General features: G+C 39.3%; 2 protein-coding genes across 2 annotated transcripts; both read right to left on the bottom strand.

Annotated features, from left to right (window-relative positions):
- Window positions 1-630: 630 nt before the first annotated feature.
- Window positions 631-2,890, bottom strand: slc18a3a (solute carrier family 18 member 3a). Its single transcript, XM_079472284.1, has one exon. The coding sequence runs from the start codon at window positions 2,704-2,706 to the stop codon at window positions 1,156-1,158; it is 1,551 nt and encodes a 516-aa protein (XP_079328410.1). The 5' UTR covers window positions 2,707-2,890; the 3' UTR covers window positions 631-1,155.
- Window positions 2,891-8,003: 5,113 nt separating this feature from the next.
- On the bottom strand, window positions 8,004-14,749 carry rgra (retinal G protein coupled receptor a). The gene is made up of 7 exons (XM_079472360.1): window positions 14,380-14,749; window positions 13,970-14,126; window positions 13,596-13,717; window positions 13,122-13,275; window positions 12,775-12,892; window positions 11,313-11,426; window positions 8,004-11,035 (listed from the first exon to the last, which is right to left on the bottom strand). The coding sequence occupies exons 1-7, from the start codon at window positions 14,489-14,491 to the stop codon at window positions 10,892-10,894; spliced, it is 921 nt and encodes a 306-aa protein (XP_079328486.1). The 5' UTR covers window positions 14,492-14,749; the 3' UTR covers window positions 8,004-10,891.
- Window positions 14,750-14,929: the final 180 nt, after the last annotated feature.

The raw sequence follows: 14,929 nt of genomic DNA, 5'->3' as shown, positions 1-14,929 counted from the left end.
TCTTACTGATGTCAAAGGAAAATAATATCGTGTATTGAACACAATAGCGCTCGATAATTTAATTAATACTAAATATGGCAAATACAACCGCGGTGTAATTTTTCAATGAATAGATTTAGTTTTCCTCTGTTCTCAAAAGGACTTGCAAACACCGTTGTGGACACGAATCGTTTCAGAATCTTTTTGAGGGTGGAAAGAAATGTAGACTAAATGTTTTAAGAAAGAAATGAAACTAAATGTTTTAAGCCTATTTGTATAAACTTCTCGTTTATTGCTATCCCGAAACAGGAAACATATTTAGGCTCTCTCGCCCTTATATTTAAATGCTGTCTTGTAGGCTAATTTCTTATTTTATTATGATTTGTTTCTAATTCACTAAAACGACAAAAGACCATGACGTTTTATGGTTCAAGTGTTGTTTGTATCTTTTTTATTTCAGTTTTCTGAATGTCAGTATTTAATTTGTAAAACGACATGGATTTAAATTCTAAGTTATTCAAAATGAAATAAAGCAAATTAATTTACGATATGCAAATATTATTTGTTAAAAGCTTAATTAAAAGATGCATGTTATATGAAATGACTTTGGACACTCCGCAAAACAAGACGTTTCACCGTTTTTTTCACATATAGGTTTTTTAATTATGTACATTCTATACGCACATATGTACACATTATGTTCCATAATATACAGAAATGCATTCCATACTTACACCCTAAACATTTAATACTTGAAGTAGACACTGAAAGGCAGGATTCACACCAGTTCCATCATTTTTTCTATGAAGGTGTCGGGTGACATGTTGCATATTAATTGTTACAGCACAAAATTGGCGGAATAACTTCAACGAAGGCCCATTCGAGACACGCGTCTTCATATTTAATGTGTTTGCACCATTTATGTCCCTGAATACAACCCAGTACAGCGGGAAAACATACAGTACATTTAAATTGTTCTTTTTTATATTTGTATTGGGAAATTCTATTTCATTGCGCGTATATTTTATGTAAATCAATAATTTCAGATTGTATGCTGTTTACCAGTGGATCTCATCGGGACAATAAGATACATGTAAAGGAATTCATGAAGTAATGAAAAACATTTATATTTAGTAGAGGTTTTGAAGATGACTGTAATAGAACTAGGACGGATGACTATATGCATTCTGGTTCGGATGTCTCTTCTTCGGAGAAGGACCTTGATTTTCCAGCAAATGTCCCATTCTCGTCGATAGGCACACATTTGCCAGATGAACTATAGCCGTGCTTCTTACTTAGGCGTTCTTCCATTTTGATGGTGTCGTAGAGACCTGTGGCTCCCTCCTCCAGTAACATGTTTCTCTCGGAATGAGACGGTTTCATTAAGCACACGTTGCGCAGCAGGAGCAGGGCTGGTGCGTAAAGGACGTTCACCAGACCCATGCCTAGATTAAGTTGCACGAAACCTAGGTCGTGTACTATTTTTCCGGCCACGATCGGGCCCATCGCGTAGGCAACACAGTAGGAGATGTCTGCGATAGCGTATACACTACCATATACAGACACATGACGGACGTCTACGAGGAAAGCAAGAGTAGGCAATAAAGCCGTGTCTACCAGTGCAATGCCGAAACAAATGCCACATAAGGGAATAATGAGTTGCTCGAAGTTTTTGCATGCCGGCACAATACAGGAGCTGGCACCAATGATAACCATGCCCAGTGCCCCGTAAAACCACTGCAAATGTGGATATTGTGCTGCCAGTTTGACAGTGATGTAGACACCTAATATGTGAGGAAAAAAGGCCGGTAGCCAGGTGAGCCCGATCTCCCACTGGGATGAATCCATGGTCTCCTCCATCCAGTTAGCGATGGTGGGCTCCAGAAAAGCAAGTGGGATGTTACACGTGGTCAAAGCTCCTGCCACAACAGCTATATAGGGATCTATCATTAGTTTGTAAATTGGTGGGCCAACTGGCATATTCTCTCTAGTCCTATTGGAAAAGGGCTTGAGGACAGTCAAGCACAATATGCCATCTGCCAAACAGACACAAGCAAGCACAATGAACGGGACGCGTTTGCCCACGAACTCGTATAGTACCCCTCCAAACGGGGGCGCCGCCAGGCTTCCAAATGATATGAAAGCGAGGGCAATACCCAGCGCTCGACTTCTCTCTGACTCCTCCGTGAACTTGTCTGCGATCATGGCAATCCCAGAAGTGTCCGCAAACGCTGAACCGAGACCCTGCAGACTGCGCGCTACGAACAGAGTCGCATAGTTTTCGGCGAAAGCAAAAATGCAGGTGGAGACGAACATGATACTAAGTCCAATTAAAAGTGGAATGTCATAGCCGACGCGGTCTATGAATGTTCCCGTGAAAGGATTGACAAGGAGCTGCAAAATGGCTTTGGACGCAAAAAGCACGCCGATCTGCACATCGAAATTCTCTTTTTGCGCGTGATAGTGCGTGCCGTTTGATGAGTTGCGCGATAAATGAGCGTGTTCAGATTCGCTCTCTAAACGGGCTAAGTAATCTGGCACAATTGGGACGATGACCATGTAAAGCATATTGTCTAGTAAAAGTGCCACACACACAATAACTAAAATAATCCTCCTTTGCCGTTCGGGGTCCTGGATCGCAGTGCCTAACTGTTTAGTTCTTTCGCCCATCTCTGACAGTTTAACGGCGGCGGTTTGCGCCAAGCCGCTGGATCCCTCCGTTGCCATGATTCACACTTTTCTCGATTTAACCAAAATATAGCAACTCTCTTCTGTACTCTTGCGATTCTTGCGAAGGAAGTGAGTTGTCCAACACTTCTTGAATAGTCAGGCTTCAACGCGCGGGCGAACTTTTCCTGCTTTGCCTTCGCGTGCCGCTGCTGTCCTCCGTTGCGCGTGCATTTCCTCTCTAGTGAGTGCTGTCAGCCAGTGTTGTTTCATCGTATCATGACCCGTCATTCGGGTGAAGACGCCAAAACTCGTGCTCGGGTCAAAATTCACGCTCTTGTTTTCCCTTCTTTACGCTGTCATTGCACGACTCGCGGAATGAACCTGAATACATTAATTCACCTGTAGCGCGATGTCTTCATGTCTCTTCTGCTGTCTTCTTGTTGATGCCACCGAATGTAGATGCGCTTACATGTTGATTCCATTGAAAACGCTCCTCTTTTTTCCCCCAAGGATGTGACGCTCTGTTTGCTACCCCCTCAAGTGGTTCCCCAGCCAGCTGGGTCTTCTATGCTAATCTAATACGTCAAGTCCCTACCCAGTAACGCCAGTGCTTTGGTTTATAACTTCAAAATATTGAGCGAGTTCAGTAACTGTTTAGGACCACAAACCTTATGTCACAGAACTTGACAGGCACGCTGACTATGAGGAAGATGCCTGGCGGTGTTATTTTAGATTCTCACCAAGAGATGACATCAAACACATTCAGGGACCTCAGAGAGTTTACACTTTACTGAGACGTCATTGATTTTTGTGTAGCATTGTGCTTTTTCGGGACAGTTTTTTCTTTTGGTCTCCATACACTGACAATTTTTCCTTTCTTCAGGGGGAGAGGAGGAACAAAAGACAGAAAAGAAAAATGTAACTAATTTTTACAAAGATAGTAGCTAACTGTGTAATCTACCCCCTACCCAAAGGGTTGGTAGACTTGTGAAGTAATTAATTACGCTAAAGTGGAATAATTGCTGTGTAATTAAATCAAAGTTAAATTGGTTTTAATCTGATTCATCAAAGGTTGTTTCATGATTGGGATGTTATTACGCATTAACCAAAGAGACCAAAGTGCGTGTGCATAACATTTTTAACATTTTAAACAGTATTTCATTTACTAGATTAATGTAATAGTTTATTTTTTTATATGATGTAAATGTTTATGATGTTATTATTCTTATTATCTTTGTCTTTTTATTATTATATTCTTTTACGAATTCATCTCAATTCTAATGTATCGTATTTCAGGACCACAGCTGGCTGGACAGCTCCTCATGTTTTAAAACGAAGACTAACCAGCTGTCAACTGTCCAGATTTGTCTCGGAGCTTTCAAGGTAAGAGTTACAAGTGTAAGCAATGCCATTTTTAAAGTCACCTTTTTCTTACTGATGACTGACGGGGAAGTAAGGTTTCACGTCAATGTCGAGCGGTAGCTGTGATTTTGGGTGTTGCGAAGTAACCTAATGCCATCTGCTGGGCGAGCTTGGTCGTAAAGTTTCTTGCTTGAAGAACAATAATTGGGTGTTAGTGACATCTAGTGGTTGTATCGCTTTACTGCAAAGTAGTTAACATTGGAAGAATCTGGAATTGCTTTTCAACGCAGAAAACACAGAAAGCTTTTAGTGCATAAATAATCTTCAAACACGAACGGAAGTTATTGCTTCCGGTAATTTATAGAAAAATAATGCTCTAATAGTGACACCAGAATATTGTTTAACCCCAACCGCCCTCTTTGTGTTAGGCAAGGCAGGGTAATAAATAACAAAGAACAAAAAAGTATGTCCCATCAAAATGACTTTTTTCTGATTTTCTCAGCTCACATGTTAACATGCATGTTTGCATCATGGGCCAAATAAACTTAAAAATGATTGTATTTCAATTTAAGGTAAATACAGCTATCCTGTAGCTCAGTGGATAGAGCATGGCACTAGCAATGCCAAGGTCGTGTGTTCAAATCCCAGGGGATTGCACATACTTAGAAACAAATGTATAGGACAATGCAATGCAGGTCGCTTTGGATAAAAGCATCTGACAAAAGCATAAATGTAAACGTAAATAAGTCATGCTATACTGAGTTCTGCCACAAGATGTCCCCAGTAAGGTATTCATGCCATAATTTAAACACTCGCTAAAACTAAATTAAATTTTTTTTACAGTATGTGTAGGGTACCGAACTAAATGTCAATTAAAATAAATCTTTCAAAATCTAGTTTTCCAAATAATTAATTATTTACTGTTAACTTGTTGTAGCTTGTTTATTTATTGTTAAAATTACTATATTCTAGCAAGTGAGTGCACCATGCAATAAATATATTTCATAATGATCTATGTTTTCTGCTAAATGTTTTGTGGTTTTTATTAAAAATTATGGGAATACCCATAATACATATATATTCAGAATATGAATAAAGAGTTGATGTCCTGTATAGACACTTGACATGTGCTACTGTACATAATGCTGCATGCGCTCAAATCTGCTGTATTCCCATTGGGGATTTTTGTTTTCAGTTTTTGCTCTCACTGATAATCCTCTACTTTCCATGCAGTCTTTGCAGTCTATTCATTCACTGGAAATAATGTGGTTTTAATTCCTTGCATTGGCATGACATGAAGCAGATACTGCACGTCATATCCCTAATCCATCCTCCTTACTGGATTGGTTCCCATAGGATCAAAGTTTTTTGCTGTTCTGGTTTTGACTTCATTTCAATTTGAAATTAAATAGAATCAAGATAATCATGTAGTCCTCTGTGGTAAAAGACACAAACTCCCATGTTAAAACTGAACAAATGAAACGGGCCTTACATAGTTCTCCTATATCTCACTTTTTCGCACCAGTTTGCATTTGTCATTAGTACTGTAAACTGTAATGTGAGTCTGTAAGGGACCAGAACAGTGAGGCAAGGGAACACAGGAAGTTGTCCTTTAAAACAAAGGGTATTTTATTGCCCAAGATGTTGAGGAATTACAAAAAGGACCCGCATCCATAGCTAGGCCCTGAAACCAGCAACACAACAGTGATGGCAAATAGGATTATGTACATTGCCTTGTAACCCAAGACCAACTGAACCAAAAAACTGCCCCCCCTTTCACAAAGACACAGAAGGGCGGTTATATAACGGCTAAGCAAAACCAACTAACATAGAAGGGGTAAACAATTAACATTTAACGCCCACAAAAATTAACTAAAGGCAAAATCCCCCCTGGCACATGGTGAGACATGGTATGGCCTAATGAGCTGGCTTCCGGATATAGGTCTCCTCAGCCCTTTGCCACTCCTTTCGCCCAACCAGGAAGTGACCGCCCCCAACGATCCAGGTAACTCAAAGAAACATATGATTAATGCACTCCCTGTAAATCAATATAAGGGTAAAGCAAAATAAACCAAATCAAAGAAACTGTCTTGGGTCTGTTATTTAAATATCAGTTTTAGATGACTAAATACTCAGTGCAACAAACAAACTAATAAAACTGTAATCAAATATTCAGAATTGAGGTGATGTTACCCTGTGTGGCCGTAGCCATCACACACTCCCCCCCTTCAGGACTCTCGCTAGTCCAGCGAGAGAGGTAGTCAGCTGTCTGGTTCTCTTTGCCTGGGATGTATTGAATACTAAAGCGAAATGGTTGCAGGGCCAAGTACCACCGGGTGATCCTTCCATTGGTGTCCTTCATTCTCTCCATCCACTGTAGTGCCTTATGGTCAGTCTCCAGTGTGAACTCTCTACCCAGGAGGTAGTAGCGAAAGGAGTCCAATGCCCACTTGATAGCCAGTCCCTCTTTTTCCACGGTCGAATAACGGACCTCCCTGGGGAACAGTTTTCTGCTGATGTAAGCAACAGGATGGCGGTCCTCAGGTGGCCCCTGAAGAAGCACAGCACCCAGACCCCTGTCGGAAGCGTCAGTCTGCACAAAGAAATGGTCGTTAAAGTTTGGACCATACAGTACTGGTTGCGTACTCATTGATTGCCGGATATCATGGAAAGCTGCCACAGCCTCCTCGGTCCACCGGATCTGATTGGGACTCCGGGATCCAGTCAAGTCTGAGAGCAGAGCCGCCCTGGTAGAGAACTGCGGGATGAAACGACGATAGAAGCCTGCCATGCCCAAAAAAGATCTGAGTTGCTTCCTTGTTTGGGGTAAAGGGCATGACTCAACGGCTTGGATCTTACTAACCTGTGGCCGTATCATGCCATTCCCAATGATGTGGCCCAGATACTCTGTCTCAGATGCAGCAAAGGCACACTTCAAGGGATTTACGGTCAGCCCAGCCGCGTGAAGACAGCCCAAGACGGTACGCAGATGTTCCAGATGTTGCTCCCAGCTGTCGCTGTACAGAACTATATCATCAAGATAGGCTGCCGCAAATGTAGAGGAATCACGAAGTACCTGATCCATCAGCCTCTGGAAATTTGCTGGCGCTCCATGAAGACCAAATGGAAGCACTGTGAAGTGGAATAGGCCCCATGGAGTCCGGAAAGCAGTCAGCTCTCTCGATCGCTCGGTCAGGGGTACCTGCCAGTACCCTTTGCTAAGATCTAATGTAGTCAGGAATTTTGCCTTTCCCAGCCGTTCAAGCAGGTCATCAATCCTGGGTGTTGGATGTTAATTGTTTACCCCTTCTATGTTAGTTGGTTTTGCTTAGCCGTTATATAACCGCCCTTCTGTGTCTTTGTGAAAGGGGGGGCAGTTTTTTGGTTCAGTTGGTCTTGGGTTACAAGGCAATGTACATAATCCTATTTGCCATCACTGTTGTGTTGCTGGTTTCAGGGCCTAGCTATGGATGCGGGTCCTTTTTGTAATTCCTCAACATCTTGGGCAATAAAATACCCTTTGTTTTAAAGGACAACTTCCTGTGTTCCCTTGCCTCACTGTTCTGGTCCCTTACAATTGGTGGCAGCGGTGGGATATGGTATGGCCTAATGAGCTGGCTTCCGGATATAGGTCTCCTCAGCCCTTTGCCACTCCTTTCGCCCAACCAGGAAGTGACCGCCCCCAACGATCCAGGTAACTCAAAGAAACATATGATTAATGCACTCCCTGTAAATCAATATAAGGGTAAAGCAAAATAAACCAAATCAAAGAAACTGTCTTGGGTCTGTTATTTAAATATCAGTTTTAGATGACTAAATACTCAGTGCAACAAACAAACTAATAAAACTGTAATCAAATATTCAGAATTGAGGTGATGTTACCCTGTGTGGCCGTAGCCATCACAGAGTCATTTGAAATCAGCACAACACATTTTATATTTTTTAATCATCTTTCAGTATTTCATTTGTTTTATTCCAATAATAAAACGAGAGATGGTTCAAAGATCTTTATTTTGAAATTAATTTGTGTTCATATATACATCGTTTATGTTACTGTCAGTAAGGTCACTACTTGTCTCTCTTAATCACCACAACAAGCTGTAGATCAACCACATTACATGATCATGTGAAATAGAATATGAAGAAAAAAATGATTAAATTTTTTTAATCCACGTGGCTGACTGAGTTATAAACAAAGGATTAAATTTACCTTGTTGTGGAAATACAATTTCATTAATGTAGGTTTGCTCAGACTGCCGGCAAGCTTGTAAAATTTGTAAAAATTAACTCAAGCTAAGAAATTATTACACATCATAGACTTTCTCAGTAAGAAAAATACAAATAGTCACATTTAAAAGTGTTGTTGCTAAGGTCTACGTGACATGTGATAATGGAATCCATTTTTTATCTTAAGCATATTGTTAACCACAAAGTGTGCTATTTCCATTATAGATTTTATTTTACATTTCTTGCCATTGTTAGTGAGGTATAATTCAAATTTAGTTTTTACATTTATTCGGCAGACGCTTGCGATTTACAACTAGATTTTTACAGTGGCACATTACTGCAGAGCAATCAGGGGTAAGGTGTCTTGCTCAAGGGCACTTCAGTCATGACCTGCTGGCATTGAGTGTGAACCTGCAACCTTCTGATCACAAGCCCAACGCTCTAACCCCCAGGCCACAAACTGATTGTGAAAATTGACATTGTTGATGAGGACTAGGTCAAAATGTGTGGATCCTTTAAATGCTGGTAAAGTCAATAGGAACATCCAATTGTTTTGTATTTAGGCAACTTTTCATTTTCAAACTAAACTGCTCGATGTATAGCCTATAAATTTAATTTTGTCATTAAATCAATTTAATCATTTTTCCACAGTAAATTTTAAATGGCTTTCATGTTCTGCACACAGCATTTAAAAAAGCAGTGACGCACACATCAGTAATCCAGATTACTCTTTATCCATAATCTCCTAAAATACAATTTCTCTGCAAAAACACCAAACATGTCCTTTTTGACTGTTGTATCCACTGGTAATTATTCAAACTGTCATTTAATGTTCATAAACAGAGATAATGCAACAAATTCCTTTCTCAGGTTTCTTGTTTGGAATTAAATGGACCACCGTTTCATCACTTTTTAATTAACTGATGTTTTCTGTTTGTAAAAACACTTGCTTGTGTAAACTAACAATCCTGGTAATGTGACAGGCTGCTTTGCTTCCATGCACATTTGCGTAATGATTGCATAATCTGCTTTACATGTGAACAGAAGATGTTCAATCAAATGAAAAATATGTGGCTTCAGGCAGCCAGTGTAACCCCTCACCCAGCTTTTGAACCAAAAGCTGATTGTAAGCCTGTGACTGATTACTCTGGACTGCAGGGCAGAGGCCCAGATACTCGCACTGTCTAAACAATATGTGGAATGTTATAAATAGAGAACAAGCCAGAACTGGAGAGATGCTGAGATCTTGAAGGGTGTGATATTCTAACATCAAAACAGAGACGTGTCCAGCAATGTTTATTTAACTGTCTTGCCTCTTGGGTGTTAAAAATTGACTTTTATTGACAATTCCTCCACTGAACAGGAGACGTAGCACTTCATTCACAAGATAAAGTGCACTCGAGAAAATTTAACGGAACAGTAATCGTCATGGTACAGAACTGCACTCAAACATTAGATCTCTTTTACACTTCTGTGACACAAAATACAATAGTTTGGGTACAATTTTTATGGATTGTTAACGGTCAAGCATTTCTGAAATGCCACAGTGTTTATACAGTATTACGGTGTTTGCAGTCGGGGATATACGTCACACTAAACATCACAAACATAGATTTGTCATAACTTCAGCACAGAGAAGCAAGAATGGTAATTTATTGTTTGTGTTAGTGTGATGTTATGTTTGCAATTGTATTAATAGTGATTGTTTTTATAGATTTAATTTAAATACTTTTCTACATAGAGTTGCCAGATGTTATATTTAGCTTTGGAGTGTATGTTCATTTGTCTAGTAGCCTATTTATAAACAATCTAAACAAAAAGTAATAAACAATCTGCATAAACTGCATAAACAATCTAAACAAAAAGTAATTTCTTTTAAGTATCAGCATGATTTAATGTTGAAATGGAGAGAGAATGTGCATGAGGAAAACAAGAACGCCGCCATGAGAACATTTCCAATTAAAGCATGTCTCCTGCGTAATCTTTTCCTTTTTTCTAATCTCGTGCACTGGGGAATGTGTTTTCATAAAAAGCTTCAGTGTAACTGAGATTAGATGATGTTGCTTGCCTAATTCAGTATCAAAAGCTTGATGTAGTCCTCTCATAGGAAATCATTTCCGCCTAACATACACTTCAGTTCCTAACCGTATTGTGAAACTTTACATTCTGGACACTATGACTAAAATAAATTAACATGGTGATGGTAGAGTTAGGTTTAGTTTAGTTTAGTTTAGTTTAAGCTGTATGTTTATTTAAGTGGCTGCTGTCACATTTAAAAATGCAATTTAGTGTATAAAAGCAATAATACTGTTTTTCCAGAAATCTTATACCTTTCAAAAACAGATGTTATGATTTTGACAGTATACTCGTATTGAAAAATAGCCACAAATTCTCTTCTAACAGGTTATAAAATTGGACCCTGTTCAGTTAAATATTCATTAGGAGCAGCCTGCTGTATGTGCTTTGACAAAATTTCAACCTAGATATTTTCACTCCTGGAAATTGTCATATTAAACATGACACACCAAACCCTCAGCATATTTGAGGCACATAAATATACACCAAAAATGACATAAGCGAAGACAATAAACAGATGTCATAACTGTCAAAAACTACAATAACAGGACATTAAATGAATGATTAGGTGGTTAGTTTATTTGGACTTGTTCTCAATAGCAGGAGTTTCCATCTTTTGACCAGTGAGCAACTGCCAGATTCCTCCTCTGTAGTTTTCATTTCCAAGAGCGTAAACAAAGACATTGAACGTAGGTGATGTCTTGGCCAAAATGGGAGCAATCTGTAAGAATATATCAACATGCTCATGATTCAAGCACCGTGTTTAAAATTTTAAGTTTTAGTGTAACATTTAGACATAAAGTTTTATCCGTTTTTTATCAGTTTAATATGAGTTCCACATTAAGTACATAGTATGTTTATAAAAATAGAAGGGGTTTTTATTGTGTGTAATCTAGTAAAGTACACATTAAGATTGATTCATGGATATTTGTGATCATTGCTTAGATATTACCCTAGTGTTTAGTGCGTTTGCTGTACATTAATGGTAATTTTCTCACCATTCTTAGTTTAGGAGAGACAAGGGTAGCATTCTGCAGAGCAGCATAGAAGGCCAGGACACCATAGGGTCCCCAGCAAAACAACATAGTCTTCAAAGGAGTGCTGCAGTTGAACTGAAGAGAGAATAAGATGTTTTAGTCTATAGCTGCAAAGGTAAGATGGGAAAACACGCGAAGACTAAAAAATGGAAGAAAGCAAGAAACATTGTCCAATGGAAGATCAAACAAGCAAAAAATAAATATAATGCAAATAATATCCAAAATCTGAAGTTAAAAGCAGTGGTGGGATTCCATGCACAATGAGCTTGGGAGATCCAAAAGTAATAGAACTGAGATAAAACTTAATAATGTGAATGGAAATCATGTGGCAGAAGTTTTAAAAAACTTGGAGCCTCTGCTGATGATCTAGTCAGTATGTACTGCTCCTTGATCAGACCCTGTCTGTATTATGCAAATGTGCTGTTAGTAGGTTGCACAAAAAAGCGAGCAGCTTTGCAGGAAAGAATTCATAGGAGAGCACAATGAATTATTGAGCGATTCACCAACACATCAATACATCTGCCTTATTTACAAGGGCGGAGAGAGCAAGCCACCATCAAATACTCCATACAAATATAATAATATAAAACATATATACATTATACAATCGATGGCCCAGAATTATCATTCCCTCCATGATGATTTTCCACCAACCAGAGGTGAAAAAAATGGTCGGCTTCTTAGGAAGCAAAGCAATTTGACATTACCCCGAGCAAGCTCTATACCAGTCCTTTTGGTATTAGACTGTCCAACGAATGTAACGTGGATGCTTAGGGTCCCCATCTGCAGTTGTACTTGAATGTTTTTTACTTTTTTATGCTCTATGTGCAATGGAGTGAATGGACGATTATTTTATATCTCTATATATTATATTTGTATCATGTTAATTGTACTTTCTGCTATAATTGTTAATATATTATTAAGTATTGTTAAATATTGTTAAGCAGAAAAAGTAAATAAACTTCAAACTGCATCAAAAGAATGTATGGAGTGTAGATGATAAATTGGACATGAAGGCTAGACAAAGAAACAATAACATGACCTACATACTGTTGTCTGCGGAGTGCAGACTAGAATGCAATTCAGCAGTACAGGTCTCCTTATATAACTAAATAAACTAATTCTGTTTTACAATTACGGCTTTAAATCACATTCAGTCAGATCATTTCATTCTGTGTGTAGTGCAGGCAAAGTGTCCAACATGAATAATGTGATAATTTTTTTTGTGTTACGTAATAGTTCTGTCCTGGATGAGAGGTCACCTACAAGTGAAGAGTCGCTATTGTGCTCACAGGCTAAACCTTTTTCTGCTCTACCCAGTCACCATGAATAATAGTATTATGATGGGAAATGTATACTGGGGTCTCTAAATGGACCTGTCAGTCTCATGCCCAATTTTAATAAAATGCACATGATACTTTACCTTGGCCTGGCCAGTCTTCTTAAACTTCTTATCAATGTACTGGTAGGAAGACAGCACAACAAATACCTGAATGCCCATGTTGAAGATGGACATGGGGATCAGGTAAGATACATAGTTCCTGAGCAAAATAAGAGAAAAAACTGCATTATTGCCATTCAAGGATCTCATTTCATGGTAGAGACTAACAAGAATAAAAAGTAATATCATATCACTGTAACATTATCCTTTGTCAGAATATGTCTGATCCAGAAAACGATTCTGTACTGTATATGTTGCAATCTACAGCTGTAGACCATTTGATATCATTCATGTACATGTCATGATGACATGCTGATAACTGATCTTACCTGTCACCCTTGCTGTAGTCCAGAGTGCAGCAGGTCCGCAGGGGCTCATAGTCATATTCTCCCCAGCCAATCAGAGGCATGGCAGACCAGAAGGCAGTGAACAACCAGACGAAAATGACCAGGCTGATAACACTGCTCCACTGCAACTTTGTCCCTAATAAAAAAGGTACAAGGGAGGATGCTATTTTTGTTTTATTTCTAATGATAAATGTTGACCTGATTTCTAGAACTGAGTTGCTCAATTTTAGTACACTCATTTTAATAGCAAACATCCGCAGAGGGGTTGTTGAAAACAATGGTCTTGGGTGATGGGCCTTTGACAGAAAGATTGTGCTGGAAATTTAGCAAGTGGTCTTAGCAATGTGGGTGGGCTGACCCACAACAAAGGCTCTCACATCCAATGAAGTTTTGATCATGTGGTGTGAGGCATCTCATTTGTTCGCTGTACTATCTTTCTCTGGTCCTGTTACTCACTGGTACAATACTGATGATATCTGTCCCAAGCAATGGCTGCGATGAAGTGGATGCTGGCAAGCGCGGTCATAAAACCTTGGAAGCCATGGGTCTGGCATCCATCTGATCCGTAAGGCCAGTATCTAAGAGTATTATAAAATACAAAATAATGTAGGCCTAAATCGCTTTTTGTATCTTATGCATATAGCAAGACGTAAACTCAATGATTACATAATAATTTCATCTAAAACGAGTCTTTGACTTTAATACTAATGATAAGATAATGTACATTAACAAGCCTCTCTTAATCCTTAATTACATTCATCCCATATAGTGTATTCTGCCTCTAGCGGTGCAGTTAAAAACATCAACATAAGAAACGTGTCCTGGCTCACCTTAAAAAGCTGGAGAATGCTGCAACGGTGGCGTTCATAGAAATCCCCATATCTGCCAAAGCCAGACTGAAGACAAGAAAATTACCCGGAGTCCGTATTTCTCTTATTTTAAGAAAAGCAACTACGGTCACTGCATTCAGGAAGAAACCGAGGAGACCTTCCGAAAATACAGAAAACGTATTAACAAGCGCGCAAACCCCAGTTACGCAACAGGTATGCATTATGCATAATGCATTGCAGTGGCAGTCTGCATAAGGAAAATTGAATCACCGCTTAAAACAATTGCTACTTATTTCGCCACAACTTGGCAGTTATTTAACCACTGATAAATAACTGGGCGAATGCACAGCGCGCAAGGGCATCCCTTCAAGGCTATACTGTATACATATCCAGAAATCCACGGCTCTTACCTTCCACGAGCAGGCAAGATCCAAGGGAGAACACATCGAAGTCTGAAAATCCCTCCGGTAATGGATTCGACGTAACCATTTTTGTATGTGGAGTTAACTGTGCAGTGCGCATTCACAGTCCGCTCGCCCTCGATGTACCTCGGTGTATTTCAACAAAGCCTTCTTTTAAAGGAGCATTTCACGTGGAAAGGCATAAAAGCATTTATGCAAAGCTTCTCTCTCTTCGCCTCAATCCGCGCAAGAATGTCTTAATGAACATAACTCCTGCCGCAATACGTATTTACGCAGGGCGACAGTAAAGCGCTCATTCAGTTACACAACAAGTCTTTGTGTGTCGGGTGTGTTGGGTGGATGGGAAGCAGCCCAGTCTGAGCCAATCAATTTTCTTTCTGTTCACTGCACAGGTGTTGTTGAGCTGTCACTCTTTACACTTATAGTGACTGTACAGCTGATTGTACAGCTGGTTTATTACAGTAACAGTCCTTAATAGCTACAATATCTACATTCAGATTTGTTAAAATACATAAGGTTAACTGCAATATCTTCACAA

The sequence above is a fragment of the Barbatula barbatula genome, assembly GCF_947034865.1.
Source record: "Barbatula barbatula genome assembly, chromosome: 14".
Lineage (NCBI taxonomy): Eukaryota > Metazoa > Chordata > Actinopteri > Cypriniformes > Nemacheilidae > Barbatula > Barbatula barbatula.
Note: the sequence above shows the minus strand (reverse complement) of the source record. Positions and strands in the feature narration are given on the sequence as shown.

Coding starts and splice junctions, on each gene's coding strand:
- slc18a3a (XM_079472284.1), bottom strand. CDS start 2,706: ATGGCAACGGAGGGATCCAGCGGCTTGGCGCAAACCGCCGCCGTTAAA.
- rgra (XM_079472360.1), bottom strand. CDS start 14,491: ATGCGCACTGCACAGTTAACTCCACATACAAAAATGGTTACGTCGAAT. Junction 14,127..14,379: donor ATCTTGCCTGCTCGTGGAAG/GTAAGAGCCGTG, acceptor TATTTTCGGAAG/GTCTCCTCGGTTTCTTCCTG. Junction 13,718..13,969: donor GCATTCTCCAGCTTTTTAAG/GTGAGCCAGGAC, acceptor TAATACTCTTAG/ATACTGGCCTTACGGATCAG.